This window comes from Jaculus jaculus, chromosome 20, assembly GCF_020740685.1.
Source record: "Jaculus jaculus isolate mJacJac1 chromosome 20, mJacJac1.mat.Y.cur, whole genome shotgun sequence".
NCBI classification, from domain to species: Eukaryota; Metazoa; Chordata; class Mammalia; order Rodentia; family Dipodidae; genus Jaculus; species Jaculus jaculus.
The window spans coordinates 15314102-15331325 of NC_059121.1; the positions used below are offsets into that span (position 1 = coordinate 15314102).

Below are 17224 nucleotides of genomic sequence, written 5' to 3' on the forward strand. Positions count from 1 at the left end.
CTAAGAGTTTAAGTGTTCTCTTTCCTTGTTTTATTTTCTGAGACTAGGTAAGCTCTCTCCTTAACTCTCCTCACCCCTCTTCTGGGTATGTGTGCACCCAGGTTACCCTTGAACTTGACATATACAGCCCAGGCTGACTTGCTCAAGCTTGAGATCCTCGATCCTTACTGTCTCAGTCTCTTCATCACAATGGCCTTCATCACCAACTATTCTAGAAAAGTATCCCAACCCCAATACCCATGAGGCTGGGGCAAGAAGATAATGATTAAAACCAACTTAGGCTACAAAGCAAGTTCCAGGCCAATCTCGAACACAGAGCAAGACTCTGCCTCAGTGACGCAAAAGACAAAGTCCTCAGTTGGTAGAGTTTACACAAAGCCCAGGTCAGGTCCCCACGAATACATAATAGGTGTTCTGATGCTGCCTGTAATCTCAGTACTCAAGAGGCAGAAAGAAGACAATCAGAACTTCAAGGTCATCCTCTGCTAAACTGCAAGGTTGGGGAGAGCTGGAGATCAATGAAACCCTGTCTCAAAAAAGACACACCACAAAACAGTTTGTTGGGCTGCAGAGATGGCTCAGCAGTTAACCAGTGCTTCCTTGTAAAGCCTAACAACAGAGTTCAATTCCCTAGTGCCCACGTATAGCCAGATGCACAAAATGGCACAAGCATTTGGGGTTCAACTGCAGAAGCCAGAGGCACACCCATGCTCACTCTCTCTGCCGTATTTTCTCTCTCTCTCAGATAAATAAAACATATTTTTAAATTTTTTTAAAAAGTCAAAACAGTCTGTGTATAAAACAGAAATGTAATACTATACATATGTAGCTCTACAGAACTCTAGAATGACTCACCAGACAGTGAAAACATGAAAATATTATTTCACACAAAGGTCTACATGTATAGCTAAAAATGGGGGTCTGGCCTGTAATCTCAACCCCATGGAGGTTAAGGCAGAAAGATCATCTGAGTATGAAGCGAGGCCTGGCAGTATAACAGACTCTGTCTCACCTACCTACCGAAAAAAGTCTGCACACACAAACACATGTGCATTTCTCACAAATAAACGTGACTTATGAAAAAATATCAACTTAGGGCTGGAGAGATGGCTTCATAGTTAAGGCACTTGCCTGCAAAGCCTAAGGACTCATGTTCAGCCCTCCAGGTCCCACGTACGCCATACAGTGATGCAGGCAGACAAGGTCACACATGCACACAAGGGGATGCATGCATCAGTGGTTAGAGGCCCTGAAGCATCAATTCTCTCTCATATTAAAAATATTAAAAAAAAAAAAAAAAACGCCAGTCTGTAGGGCTTCACACACACACAAAAAATTTCAACTTAGCAATAAATGTATAAGTGCCTCAAAAAAATCTAAATAAAAACAGAAAAACTAAACAAGCAGTTGTTATTAATAAATTAAGACAGTAGGTAGGAGGAGGATCAGGAGTTCAAGGGCAGCCACACCTATACAGCAAGTTTAAGGCTTCATGAAGTTCTATCTTAGAAAGACAAAAAAAAGATAGAGAGAGGGGTCAGCAATGGCTTGCTTGCAAAGCCTGCAGTTCTGAGTTCTATTCCTTAGTACCCATCTAAAGCCAGATGTACAAAGTGGTGCACCCATCTATCTCGAGTCTGTGTACAACGGCAAGACACACTGGCACACCCATACACACACTAAATAAATATATAAATAATGTATATTAGGTTAAAAAAGAATACAAGAAACCATATCTCAAAATAAAATTAAATTTCTGGGTGGGGAAAATAAAACATGGTTTTAGGGACTGGAGAGATTGCTCAGTGGTTAAAGACACTTGCTTACAAAGCCTGATGGCTGGGTCCAATTCCCCAGTACCCACATAAAGCCAGATACACAAAGTGGCCTGTGTGTGTGCACTTCACCTGGAGCAGCAAGTGACCCTGGAACACCCACACCACACATACACCCTGATGTTTCCTCTCTCCATCAAATAAACAAGCACATAAATACTTTAAAAAAGAAAGAAAGAAAACAATGTTTTAAAGTAAAATACAGTTGCACTGGCCTAGCATGCACCAGACTATTGGTTTGATCCCAAGCACTGAAAAACACTAGGCATGGTATTCCTAGCTTTAGGAACTCCAAGATAAATTCACTAAGGTAAGACTGTGTGGTGATGCACACCTTTAACCCAACACTTGGGAGACAGAGGTAGGAGGATTGCTGTGAGTTCAAAAAACCTGAGACTACACAGTGAATTCCAGGTCAGCCTGGGCTAGAGTGAGACCTTACTTTATACTAAGAGAGGTTACCCAAGCCCAGAAAGCCAAGCGCCACATGGTCTCTCTCATACGTGGATCCTAGCTACAGATGACTGGGCTTCTGTGTGAGAATGAAAATACTTAGTAGCAGAGGCCAGTAAGTTAAAAAGGAGACATAAAGGGTGGAGAAAGGAAGGGAGGAGGATACTTAATAGGTTGATATTGTATATATGTAAGTACAATGATTGAGATGGGGAGGTAATATGATGGAGAATGGAATTTCAAAGGGGAAAGTGTGGGGGGGAGGGAGGGAATTACCATGGGATTTTTTTTTATAATCATGTAAAATGCTAATAAAAATTAAAAATAAATATACAGCAAAGGAAATGAAAAATACATAAATAAATAAAATTTTTTAAATAAATAAAAAAATTTACTAAGATGGAGGTAAAGTCAACATTAATGCTGTACTACCTACAGTCCTGATGTCAGCATTAAAATGCTAACATTGAAAAACCATCAAGCTCGGTTGCCTTCTGAGCAAAACTACTGTGAAGCTACCTTCCCAATTATTCACAGCGCGAACGCTTCAGACAGTGGGAACACGGGTTCTTGATTAGTCCACGAGACACAGTCACAGCAAGTGACTGCCTTCACTAGAAGTTATAAACTCCAGTGGAAAGATCAAAAATGTTGACCCATCCAATGAAAAAATCAAGAAGGAAATCAAAAAATGTATAGAGTCAAATGATAATGAGAACACAACATACCAAAATCTCTGGGACACAATGAAGGCAGTTCTAAGAGGTAAATTTATGGCCTTAAGTGCCTATATTAAGAAACTAGAAAGGTCGCAAGTAAACGATCTAAATGCTTCACCTTAAAGCCTTGGAAAAAGAAGAACAAGGCAAACCAAACATCAGTTGACGGGAAGAAATAATAAAGATTAGGGCAGAAATTAATGAAATAGAAGCAAAAAAAAATAAACAATCCAAAGAATTAATGAAGCAAAGAGTTGGTTCTTTGAACAGATAAACAAAATTGATAAACCCTTAGCATTATGACCAAAAGAAAGAGAGAAGAGACACAAATTAATAAAATCAGAGATGAAAAAAGTAACATCACAACAGATTCCATAGAAATTCAAAAAATCATAGGGACATACTATAAAAGCATATATTCCACAAAGTATGAAAATCTGAAAGAAATGGATGATTTCCTTGATTTATATGATCTACTTAAATTAAATCAAGATGAGATTAATCACTTAAAGAGACCTATAACAAGCATGGAGATCCGAACAGTTATCAATAATCTCCCAACTAAAAAAAGCCCAGGCCCATATGGATTCACTGCTGAATTTTACCAAACCTTCAAGGAAGAACTAACACCATCGCTTCTTAAGCTTTTCCAGGAAATAGAAAAAGAAGGAATTCTACCGAACTCCTTCTATGAAGCCAGCATCACCCTGACACCAAAACCAGGCAAAGACAGAACAAAAAAAGGAAATTACAGACCAATCTCCCTCATGAACATAGATGCAAAAATTCTCAACAAAATATTGGCAAACAGAATACAAGAGTATATCAAAAAGATCATTCACCCTGACCAAGTAGGCTTTACCCCAGAGATGCAGGGATGGTTCAATATACGCAAGTCTATAAAGGTAATACATTATAAAAATGGGTTGAAGGACAAAAATCACATGATCATCTCATTAGACGCAGAGAAAGCATTTGACAAAATCCAACATCCCTTCATGATAAAAGTCCTACAGAGACTGGGAATAGAAGGAACAAATCTCAATATAATAAAAGCTATTTATGACAAGCCTACAACCAACATATTACTAAATGGGGAAAAACTAGAAGCTTTTCCACTAAAAGCAGGAACAAGACAAGGGTGTCCACTGTCCCCACTTTTATTTAATATAGTTTTGGAAGGGTTAGCCATAGCAATAAGGCAAGAGACACACATAAAAGGGATGCAATTTGGAAAGGAAGAGATCAAGTTATCATTATTTGCAGATGACATGATTCTATACATAAAGGTCCCTAAAGACTCCACTAGCAAACTGTTAGAGCTGATCAAAACCTACAGCCATGTAGCAGGATACAAAATAAACACACAGAAATCAGTAGCCTTCATAGATGCTAACAACAAACACACAGAGGATGAAATCAGAGAATCACTCCCATTCACAATTGCATCAAAAAAAAAAAAATAAAGTACCTTGGAATAAACCTAACCAAGGAAGTAAAGAATCTATACAAGGAGAACTTTAAAACACTCAAGCGAGAAATTGCAGAAGACACTAGAAAGTGGAGAAACATCCCTTGTTCCTGGATTCAATATTGTGAATCAATATTGTGAAAATGGCAATCTTACCAAAAGCAATCTGCGCATTTAATGCAACCCCTATCAAAATTCCAAAGGCATTCTTCATGGAAATAGAAAAAAAAATCCAAAAATTCATTTGGAATCACAAAAAACCTCAAATATCTAAAATAATACTGAGCAACAAAAGTAAGGCTGGTAGTATCACCATACCAGATTTTAACCTGTACTACAGAGCCATAGTAACAAAAACAGCGTGGTACTGGCACGAAAACAGACATGTAGATCAGTGGAACAGAATAGAGGACCCAGATGTAAGTCCAGGTAACTACAGCCACCTGATATTCGATAAAAGTACCAAAAATACTCATTGAAGAAAAGACAGCCTCTTCAGCAAATGGTGTTGGGAAAACTGGATATATATCTGTAGAAGGACGAGAATAGATTCTTCTCTCTCTCCATGCACAAGAATTAAGTCCAAATGGATTAAAGACCTTAACATCAGACCTGAAACTCTGAAACTGCTACTGGAAAAAGTAGGGGAAACCCTTCTACATATTGGTCTTGGCAAAGACTTTCTGAATACAACCCCAATTGCTCAGGCAATAAAACCACAGATTAATCACTGGGACCTCATGAAATTACAAAGATTTTGCACTGCAAAGGACACAGGGAAAAAAGCAAAAAGAGGCAACCTACAGAATGGGAAAAAATCTTCGCCAGCTATATATCTGATAGAGGATTAATATCTAGGACATACAAAGAACTCAAAAAGTTAAATAATAAGGAATCAAACCAGTCAATCTAAAAATGGGCTATGGAGCTAAATAGAGCATTCTCAAAGGAAGAAATACGAATGGCATATAAGCATCTAAAAAAATGTTCTACATCACTAGTCATCAGGGAAATGCAGATTGAAACTACATCGAGATTCCATCGCACTCCTGTCAGATTGGCCACCATCATGAAAACAAATGATCATAAATGCTGGCGGGGACGTGGAAAAAGAGGAACCCTTCTACACTGCTGGTGGGAATGCAATGTGGTCCAGCCATTGTGGAAATCAGTGTGGAGGTTCCTAAAACAGCTAAAGATTGATCTACCACATGACCCAGCTATAGCACTCCTAGGCATATATATATCCGAAGGACTCATCTCATTTCCTTAGAAGTACGTGCTCAACCATGTTTATTGCTGCTCAATTTATAATAGCTGGGAAATGGAACCAGCCTAGATGTCCCTCAACTGATGAGTGGATAATGAAGATGTGGCACATACAATGGAGTTCTACTCAGCGGTAAAGAAAAATGAAGTTACGAAATTTGCAGTAAAATGGATGGATCGGGAAAGGATTATACTAAATGAGGTAACCCAGGCCCAGAAAGCCAAGCGCCACATGTTCTCCCTCATATGTGGATCCTAGCTACTGATGATTGGGCTTCTGCATGAGAAGGAAAATACTTAGTAGCAGAGGCCAGTAAGTTAAAAAGGAGATATAAAGGGAAGAGAAAGGAAGGGAGGAGGGTACTTAATAGGTTGGTATTGTATATATGTAAGTACAATGATTGAGATGGGGAGGTAATATGATGAAGAATGGAATTTCAAAGGGGAAAGTGTGGGGGGGGAGGTATTACCATGGGATATTTTTAATAATTATGGAAAATGTTAATAAAAATTGTGAAAATAAAAATAAAAAATGTTGACCCATCCACAAACAGTTTTCAAACACCCTTCATGAGCCATGTTCTAAATTAATGTGATAATAGTAGAGGCAAAGGTAGCCAAATATTTGGATTCTCTAAGCTACCAACAAACCTACACTTTGAAAGAACTATAAAAGCCATTATGGTCTCATTTTAATAAAAATGAACTGCTCAAGACAACTTACCAGCAACACTGAGTAGAACCCGGGCTGTGTTTCCCACTGCTTCAACTGCTCCTCGGCCGGCTTTAGAACAGCAGTGTCCTGGCTGGTGGCCTGTGTTAAGACTTGAAGGACGACAGTGCTGGCACTATTTAGATCCATGGACACCTGCAGCAAAAGGTTAACATACTTGAATGTACATTATATGAAGTAAAAAACTGGCAGTAAAGGGATGAAGAGATGGCTTAGCGCTTAAGGCACTTGTCTAAGAAGCCTAGGGACCCAGGTTCAAATCCCCACTACCCATGTAAACCAGATGCAAAGATGGCACATATATCTGGAGGTCATCTGTAGTGGCTAGAGGCCCTGGTGTACCCATTCTCTCCCTTTCTCTCGTCCGCTCTCAAACAAATACGAAGGGCCTCTGCAAACAAACTCCAGACGCGTGCGCCCCCTTGTGCATCTGGCTAACGTGGGACCTGGCGCGCCCATTCTCTCTCTCTCTCCCTCTGTCTTTCTCTCTGTGTCTGTTGCTCTCAAATAAATGAATTTTTAAAAAAAAGAAAAAAAAATGTAAAAAAAAAAGTTGCTATGTTATTGGCCCTTACACCACATCCTTTCCTGAGATCCCCACCTTTGTTCTCAACGCTATATAAACACCTGCCTGTTGTAATAAAGTGAAATCCTGCTTCAACAAGTCTCCCGACTCAGTGTGTTTCTCTCCAGTGACTAGGAAGGGGGCTGGGTCGTCGACACTCACCATCCCGCTGAGCCCCAAGGAGACACCGGCGGGACCAGCTCTCCTACAGCCCTACCTGGCGGTGAGCCTGGCAAAACTGCCCAGTAAACACTTCTCTGAATGTTCATACCCTTATATTAATGTTATCCTCACTATTTTTAAGATTTGTTTATTTATTTGAAAGTGACAGAGAGAGAAAGAGGCAGAGAGAGAGAAAGAGAGAGAAAAAAGGTGCACCAGGGCCTCTAGCCACTGCAAACGAACTCCAGACATGTGCGCCCTCTTGTGCATCTGGCTAACGTGGGTCCTGGGGAATCGAGCCTCGAATCAGGGTCCATAGGCTTCACAGACAAGCGCTTAACCGCTAAGCCATCTCTCCAGCCTTACTCTCACTTTTGATAGAGCATCTTCTCTTTTCAGATGGCAATGATCTTGGGATGACTCAGAAGGCATCACAGTGCTGGAAAGAAGTGACAGGAGTGCTCAGAACTACAGTATCTCGATCACACCTTCCAAGGCTCAGGGTCTATTGCAGAAGAGGTGGGGGGAAGAATGTAAGAACCAAAGGAAGGGTAGGACTCCTTACAATGTGCTCCTCCTCCAGACACAAAATGGCCTGGATATCCATGACCTCACAGTGCCTGACACTACCTACACAAGACCATCATAATTGGAAGAAAAGATCATGGCATCCAAATAAAAGAGAGACTGATTGAGATGTGGAAGGGTATGATGTAGAGTGGAGTTTCAAAGGGGAAAGTGGGGGTAGGGAGGGCATTACCATGGCATGTTGTTTACAATCATGGAAGTTAATAAAAAGCAAATTAATTTTTAAAAAGAAATACTAAGATAATGACCATAGGGGGGAAAAATCAAGTAAAAAACCAAATCAATTAACAATGGAAATCTACCAAAAAATAAAAATAAAAAAGACAAGTCGAATGTGGTGGTGCACTCCTTTAATCCCAGCACTCGGGAGAAAGAGGTAGTAGGACTGCCATGAGTTCGAGGCCATCTAAGACTACAGACTGAATTCCAGGTCATCTTAGACTAGAGTGAGACCTTACCTTGAAAAACCAAAAAAAAAAGGGGGGGCACCTGTGTCCTTACACCTCTCAGAGTTCAAGCCACTATGCTTCATTGAATTTATTTCTAAAGGACGTGTTATTGTTTGATAAAGACAGTAATATGGTACAGTACAGTTCAGTATAGTAGTGAGACTGGGAACGCACATACACCTGAAACCTCTTATCCCTAAATTCTAATTAATACCACTTCCTAGGAAGCAGAAGCAACTCTGTATCCCAGCCTGTCAGGTGCTATCAAAAACTTTTTAAACATTCTACATACTTATTTGAGAGGGTGAGAGACAAAGGAAGAGGCAGATAAAGAATGGGCATTTGGGGGCTTCCCGCCACTGCAAATGAACTCCAGACGCATGCGCCACCTTGTACATGTGGCTTACATGGGCACTGGGGAATGGAACCTGGGACCTTAGGCTTCACAGGCAAGTACCTTAACTGCTAAGCCATCTCTGCAGCCCCAAGTGTTTTAACTTCTATGTGTATGCTAACATGCACCGGGGGATGGGGGAGGAAGGTTGTTGTGTGCCACAGTGCACACACAGAGACCAGAGGACAACTTTGGGTAGGGCCTCACCTTCCACCTTGTGGAAGGCAAGACTTCTATCTCACTCTGCTACTACTGTTCTTTGCTGCACTAGCTTCAGAGCTGCTGGGAAATTCTCCTCCTACCACGTGAGCACTAGGAGGACAGAAGCCCACCAGGTTTTATATGGGGAGGTCTACAGACTGGACTCCAGTATGCGAGCTAGAACAATGACACTGGATCCACGGAACCATCTCCCCAGCCCCCGACCCAAACTATGGGAAAGATTTAAAACAGCAGTAACAAAAAAAGGTAAGTTCCCATGCACCAACGATCCCCACCCATGATCATACCTGTACCCCTAATTAAGCTCAGAAGGTCACAGAGGGAGATCTGGAGGGAGGGAAAAAGGGACGGTCAGATAGATGAGTTGGTTCACAAAAGGGGTTCAGTATGAGGCAGCCAAAAGGGTAATGGTGCACCCATTCTCTCCCTCTGTCTCCATCTCTCCCACAAACAAATATAATTTTTAAAAAACGACAAGTAGAGTGTGGTGGTACACTCCTTTAATCCCAGCACTAGGGAGGTAGAGGTAGGAGGGCTGCCATGAGTTCGAGGCCACCCTGAGACTACCTAGTGAATTCTAGGTCAGCATTCTAGAGTGAGACCCTACCTCAGGGTGAAAAAAAGGCGCACTGCTGCAAGAAGGAGGGGTTACTCATGGATCTGCTCATCCTAGTGGCCTCTGCATTTTTAGCATAAATAGTTATGTTTTGAACTTAAGCCTGTTCTCCACTCCTCTTTGTGAGCAGAATAACCTTTAAAAAGTTGACAGACTTCACTCTATAGTAGTTATAGAATAACAATGAATGCTATCATTTAAATGATGGAAGAGCCAACTCCAAAAGACTCAAAGTAGAGCTGCGGTAGACTTTAAACTATAACCTAAAGTCTACAGCCCATCTTCCTTATGAATTCTACTATATCAGAAGTGAAGGCTAAAATTATGTGTGAATTGGGCTACGAACATGGCTTGTTGAGTGAGAATCTGGCCCTACCTCAAAAAAAAAAAAAAAAAACAGCCAGGTGTGGTGGCACATGCCTTTAATCCTAGCACTCTGGAGGCAGAGGTATGAGGACCACTGTGAGTCAAGTCCACCCTGAGACTACATAGTGAATTCCAGGTCAGCCTGTGCTAGAGTGAGACCCGACCTTGAAACCTAAAAAAAAATTAAAAATTTAAGAAAAGTAAATAAGGGCTGGAAGGATGGCATAACGGTTAAGGCGCTTGCCTCTGAAGCCTAAGGACTCAGGTCGATTCTCCAAGTCCCAAGTAAGCCAGATGGACAACGTGGAACATGCATCTGGAGTCCGTTTGCAATGGCGGGAGGCCCTGGCATGACCACTCTCTCCCTCTCCCTGTCTATCTCAAACAAAAATAAATTTTAAAAAATTTTACTTAAGTACATGGCTGCTAAACAAGCGAACATCTTGGCCAGGAGTGGGGAGCACACCTGTAACCCCAGCACTTGCGAGGCAGGGGCAGGACTGCTGCAAGTCTAAGGCAGTCCTGATCTATAAAGCAAGCGACATGCTTACCAGGGCTACAGAGTAGGGCCTTGTCTCAAAAAATAAAATCATTTGGGATACCTTCCAGTGAGTTGTTGGCCAGGCAGATCCCCGATGCCCGTAAAACATTACAGTCCATTGCATAGGCCCTTGGTTTCCCACCAGGAATCGATGGTAAGACCCTACTGTTGAAGACTCCACATACTTGGGCTGCAAGTCACTGAGAAATCCTGCTGGAACTGAGCTTAGGACCGCCTCCATGTAGACCAGCTGACAGAAAGCTGGAAGAAGCCATTCTACATGTAGTTCAATGGGAGAGAGAGAAATCATCAGTGAATATTCTCAACAGTGGACACTTCAACCTTACATTTGGCCACCCAGGCCAAATGAGCCAACAGGTGCAATAGTGGCACATCTGTCACGGTGGAAACCAACTACCCTCTAATTGGACTGGAGGCCCACTCCCTGGGAGGGAATACATCCCTGATACTGAAAACTTAAAACAGGGGTAGTCATGAGCCATAGGGGTGTAGTATCTGCTGATGTCTGGATAAATGTATATATACTATGCTTACCAAACTGCCCAGTAAGCACTTTTCTTAATGTTCATACCCTTATATTAATGCTACTCTCACTTTTGGTAGAGAATCTTCTATTTTCAGATGGCAGTGATCTTGGGATGACTCAGAAGGCATCATGGTGCTGGAAAGAAGTGACAGGAGTGCTCAGCACTACAATATCTCGATCATACCTTCCAAGGCTCAGGGTCTACTGCAGAAGAGGTGAGGGAAAGAATGTAAAAGCCAAAGGAAGGGTAGGACTCCTTACAACGTGCTCCCCCCAGACACAAAATGGTCTGGATATCCATGACCTCACAGTGCCTGACATTACCTACACAAGACTGTCATAACAGGAGGAAAAGATCATGGCATCAAAATAAAAGAGAGACTGATTGACATGTGGAGGGGATATGATGGAGAAGGGAGTTTCAAAGCGGAAAGTGGAGGGAGGGAGGGTATTATCATGGGATATTTTTTATAATCATGGAAGCTGTTAATAAGCACAAATTTGAAAGAAATAAATAATTAATCCCAGCACTCGGAAAGCAAAGGTAGGAGGAAAGCCATGAGTTCAAGGCCACCCTGAGACTACATAGTGAGTTCCAGGTCTGCCTGGGCTAAAGACAGACCCTAAACTGAAAAACCTAAAACATAAAATCAGCCAGGCATGGCGACACACACCTTTAATCCCAGCACTCATGAGGCAGAGGTGGGAGAACCGCAGTGAGTTTGAGGCCACCCTGAAACTACATAGTGAATTTCACGTCAGTCTGAGCTAGTGACCCTACCTCAGAAAAACAAAAAATACAAGTTAAATTAAAATCAACACTTTAAATAAATTACAACCCTTATATAAAGCCACAAAAGGGGGGCTGAGGAAATAGCTCAGGGGATAAATTGCTTGCTGTGAGTCTGGATCCCTAGAACCCAAGTAAAAGCCAGGAATGGTGGTGCTTGTCTATAACCCCAGTACTGGCTAACTGAAGACAGAATCTCTGGGGCTCACTGGTTAGCTAGTCTAAGGGAATGGGTGAGCTCTAAGCTGAGAGAGAAGCCCTCTCAGAGAATAAGACGGAGAATGATGGGAGACACCCAACCCTGGCTTCTGGCCTCAACACACACACACACACACACACACACACACACACACACATACATGAACACACATACACACAGGAAAAAAATTAAAACAAAACCACAAAAGACACACAGACCTCCCCCTTTTCAAGCTTTCTCAGTCTACCCTGAGTACATGACATTCTACCTAGTTTCAGTCCTGATAGCTCCACTTACTTTCACAGTCCTCAACAGTAAAACAGCTTCTATGAGCTAGGCACTCCTCTGAAAGAGAAATGGTAAACAGCATGTTTGCATTCAATTCTACACAGAAAATAAAGACAAATTAAAAGCTACCATAGCCAGGCATGGTGGTGCACACCTCTAACTGCAGCACTTGGAAGGGCGAGTTAGGAGGATTGCTGTAGGTGCAAGGCCAGCCTGAGTCTACAGAGTGAGATCCAGGTCAGCATGGCCTACAGCAAGGCCCTATCTCGAAAAAGAAACAGAAAACCTACTGTAAAGACAGTGATTAGCTGTTATGGAAGAACAGGTCAGTCCCAGCATGAGGCAGAGGCAGAGACAAGAGGAGCACTGTGAGTTCAAGAGCCCCTGAGACTACAGAGAGTTCCAGATCAGCCTGGGCTACAGTGAGACCCTACCTGGAAAAATAAAAAATAAAAAAAAATTTAAAAAATTTTAAAAAGCCAGGTGTGGTGGAGCACTCCTTTAATCCCAGCACTTGGGAGGCAGAGGCAGGAGGACTGCTGTTAGTTCAAGGCCACTCTGAGACTACATAGTGAATTGCAGGACAGTAAGATTGAAAGTGAGACCCTACCTTGAGAGGGAAAAAAAAAAAGAAACCGGGTGGGCGTGGCGCACGCCTTTAATCCCAGCACTGGGAAGGCAGAGTTAGGAGGATCGCCATGAGTTCAAGGCCACCCTGAGACTACAGAGTGAACTCCAGGCCAGCCTGGGCTTGAGCGAGACCCTACCTCGAAAAAATAAAAAATAAAAAGAGGACCTATGTCACTCCAGAAAGGTTAGGGAAGGCCTACCAGAAAAGAAAGATCACTGTATTTGGTTCTGAAAGTTGAGCACACGTAATGGGGAAAACTGTATTTGGCATGACTGAACATAAGATTACTACTATAATACTTAAGTAGGAGGTGAAAACAAAAACGAAGTCCACAATACCAATGTCTGAATCTCCTAAATGATTTTAATATGGGGTTTGCATAGAAAAACATGCAGAACACCTGTACAGAAAAAATGGGGTCCATGACCTCATAGTGCCTGACACTACCTACACAAGACCATCATAAGAGGAGGAAAAGACCATGACATCAAAATAAAAGAGAGACTAATTGAAATGGGGAGGGGATATAATGGAGAATGGAATTTCAAAGGGGAAAGTGGGGGGGAGGGTATTACCATGGGATACTTTTATAATCATGGAAAATGTTAATAAAATTTGAGAAAAAAAAAATGGGGTCCTAACAGAGTAAGACTGGTGTCCCGAAAAGAGACTCAGGTTGTGTATACAAAGAGGTATGATCATGTGAAGAGGCACCATGAGGGCAGTCAGTTATTTGCAAGCCAAGAAGAGAAAATACAAGAGCAGGAAATCACACTTATGTGAACCTGGATTTTATAACCCTCAGCCTTCGTGAGAAAATAAATTTCTATTGCTTAAGCCACCCAGATTGTGGTATTTTGTTACAGCAACCCCAGATAAGAAATACACACCCGAGTGTGGTGGTGCACACCTTTAATCCCATCACTTGGGAGGCAGTGGTAGGAGGATCACCATGAGTTCTGAGTTCGAGGCCACCCTGAGAGTACATAGTGAAATCCAGGTCAGCCAGAGCTAGAGTGAGACCCTACCTTGAAAAAAAAAAAAAACACAATATTACAGTTATCTTCTGTTTGCTAGAACAAAACACCTGACCACAAGCAACTGATGGAAGGCAAGGGCTTGATTATGGGAGCTTACAGTTTCAAGAAGTTTCATCGTGGCAGGAAAAGCATGGCAGAGCAGACTGGGCACCCCGTCTTGTCACTCAGCAGACCGAGTCAGCCAGCGAATACCCAATAGGGTTGGACTCACAAGCTCCAAGGTCGGCCTCAGTGACACATCTGCTCCAGCAAGGCACCACCTCGAAAAGCTCTGCCAGCCAGGGGCTGAGGCTTAACGACAAACACGGGAGGCCAAGGGCATTTCACACCCTAACCACCACACACAAAGGAGACATTGCTCCCTAGGAAAGAAGAAAACCACCTCAAAACAAGTGAAGATAGAGGCCCTAAGTCTGCAGGAGGCAGAGCTCAACAAAGAGCCTCCTGTCCAGCTTGTTCTCCTCGGTGAAGTGGAAAGGAACACGGTGCAGGAGAGCAAGGAAGGACCCAGCATGGCAGGCCTGCCTGTTTCCCAGCGACTGGAGAGGCTGAAGTAGCAACATGGGTGCAGAGTTTGATTCCAGCCTAGGCATATACGAGGGACACTGGGTACCAGACTGCATGTCTACTGCTCACCAGGTGTTCGCTGTTGAGTGCCTAGCTGTCATTCACGACAGATCGGGCTGAGTTTCAATTTAATGAGCCTTGGCAGTGACCAGCAAGGAAAGCGCAGTGGAGCAAAGTGCACCAGAACCTAGGTCATGAGCGCAGACACGTGCAACTTGAGAAGTGTCGCCATTTCCTGGCCTGCTTCTTCAACGAAATAAATCAGACTTGGTAATGAGCAAAACACCACCTCGGGTTGAATGGTGACGGCCTTTCTGCGCAGGCCTGAATGTGTTCTTCCACTTCCACCAAGCAGTGACTCTCCAGCTACAGTGAGCGCTCCTGCCACCTGGCTATCTTGTTAAAACGCAGCTTCTGACTCGGGCACTTCTGAGTTGAGCTTGAAACAAACTCCCAGGTGATGTCACACACACCTCAGCAGCAAGGGCACAGAACACCGACCCAGCCTGTGTTCTACAAACCTTGCCATTGTGAGCACATTTGCAACTAGCCTCATAGTCAAAAAATCCAAGAAAGACACTCCAGAGGCACACCTGATTCCCTAAAGCACTGGGAAGTTAACTGACAACACCCATCAGACACACAGCGTCAAAGAACAAGCAAGGGCTGGGGCTAGAGGCCAGCGGTGATGCACATGCCTAGCATGTACTAGTTTCTGAGTTGTGTATCCAACAATCTCACACACACACACAAAAAAAATGGTCAACAGATTAAAATCAACAACACTAAAGGAGCCTGCTACAAAGAAGTCAAAATCTGGCCAGGCATGGTGGCGCACACCTTTAATCCTGGCCCTGGGAGGCTGTAGTAGTAGAACGGGGATGAGTTCGAGGGCAGCCTGAGAATACAGAGTGAATTCCAAGTCAGCCTGGGCTAGAACAAGATCCAACCTTGAGAAACCAAAAGAGAAAAAAGTCAAAATCTAATCAGACATTACCTTTCCCAAAATATGTGTTTTACTTCAGGAAAAATCTTCAGTATATTTCAGATTTTTAAAGAGGCAGAGAGAGAAAGAGAGGCAGAGAGAGAAAGAGAGGCAGAGAGAGAAAGAGACAGGCAGACAGAATATGGATGCAACAGGGCCCCTAGCCACTGAAAACGAACTCCAAAGCATGTGCCACCTTATGCATCTGGCTTATGTGGGTACTGGGGAACAGAACCTGGGTCCCTAGGCTTCACAAGCAAGTTCCTTAACCACTAAGCCATCTCTCCAGCCCCTTCAGTATATTTTAAATGCCACAGGCTTACAAGCATTATTCTGCACACTAGGTTGATTCTCAATGTACATATATTCATAAGGTCACAAAACTTAAATAAAAAATGCATTTATATACTTGTTTAGAGCCTCCAACCCTTACTTAATAATCACAACCAAACTCCTTCTGTGATGAGAACTCACATTTGGCTTTAGGCCGTGTAATCGGAGCACTACAGCCATAATTTAACTGCTTCCAGGACCCTATTCTAAACTGTCTCTGTTCTGCGTCCTGTGAGGAAAAAGAAAAAAAAAATCCACAATCAATAGAGAAATTTTCTCATTTTACCAAAAATCTCCTCAATCTAGAATGATGGAGGAAAAAGCTGTGGTGCAATGGTATCTCATAATATGGAGTCATTGTACCCTTACCCTGAAGCAGAGAAGCAAAATGGGAAAATAGGAGAAATCCCCCATTCCGGAGGGTGGAGGAGAAAAAAAAAAAAAAAAACGTCGCTGTTGCACACTGCTCTTCCTTACTGCCTTATGAAGAAAAACCAAACCCCAAGGGCGCTACTGCACTAGAACCGAGCTCCTTGGATTTGTGGTGAGAGAAGGTAGGTCAGCTGCAATCTTTTTTTGACACTAGTAGCCAATCTAACCAGTCCTTGACATTTACGCAAATCGCTATGCGATTAAGACTGTCTCATCCAACATGCAACTTAAAAAATTATTTTAAATCATCAAGGAAACAAGACAAGTGCTGAAGGACCTCCAAGCGATTTTGCTGAATCACAAATATCGCTCCCCACCCACGAAAAAAAAAGCTGCAAAAACCGCTGAGCTGGAGGAGCGGTGGCGGCCATAGCTCAACATGACGCTCCTCTCTAAAAATAAAAAATAAAAAAAAGCAAGAAAGGAATGTGATTAAGCCCTTCACTTTTACATGAAGGACCAGGCAAGGGTTGTGTGGGCCTTTCACAGTCCTGCTGGCGACAGAAGGTCGTGTGGATCCCCGGCCTAGGGACCACGTCCTCCGAGGATGGGTATCGTCTGGTCGTCCAAGGGCAAACCCGGCAGCCCGGAGCCCACGACGAGGGGACACAATGGTGCCCAGGGCTCGGCAGCCCCCGGCAGCACCGGCGCACCGTGAGCACGCCCGCAGGCCCCGCGGGCTCGCACAGCTCCCGGGGTCACCCCTCGGGCGCAGCTCTGCGGCGCTGGCCCCCGGGGGGGACCCGAACCCTGCCCGCTCGCCCACCCGGGTCTCGGAGGCCCGGCCCACTCCAGCGTTCCCCGCGCGCGCGTTCGCTCGCTCGCTCGCTCGCCCTGCGGCCCCGCGCTCACCGCTCTGTTCGGACCGGAAGAGCACAGCTCCCCGGCCCCGTCTCCACACCAAGTGCCGCCCGGCTGGCCCCGCGCCGCTCGTCCACACGCCGCCGCCGCCTACGGAGGCCGACAACCGCTTCTAGGAACGCGCCATGTTGGGCGTCGCGACTCTAGACGCCGCGGGCGCGCGGGGAT

General features: G+C 43.7%; 1 protein-coding gene across 2 annotated transcripts in view; it reads right to left on the minus strand.

Annotated features, from left to right (window-relative positions):
• The window catches only part of Ipo11 (importin 11), a 189834-nt gene extending 172651 nt beyond the window's left edge, over positions 1-17183 (minus strand). For both annotated transcript variants that reach the window (XM_045138953.1, XM_004672951.2), the window contains exons 1-2: positions 17048-17183; positions 6472-6615 (exon numbers count right to left, since the gene is read on the minus strand). In XM_045138953.1, coding sequence (XP_044994888.1) covers positions 6472-6609 — 138 coding nt within the window. In that variant the 5' untranslated portion in view covers positions 6610-6615; positions 17048-17183. The remainder of the gene's footprint in view (positions 1-6471; positions 6616-17047) is intronic.
• Positions 17184-17224: the final 41 nt, after the last annotated feature.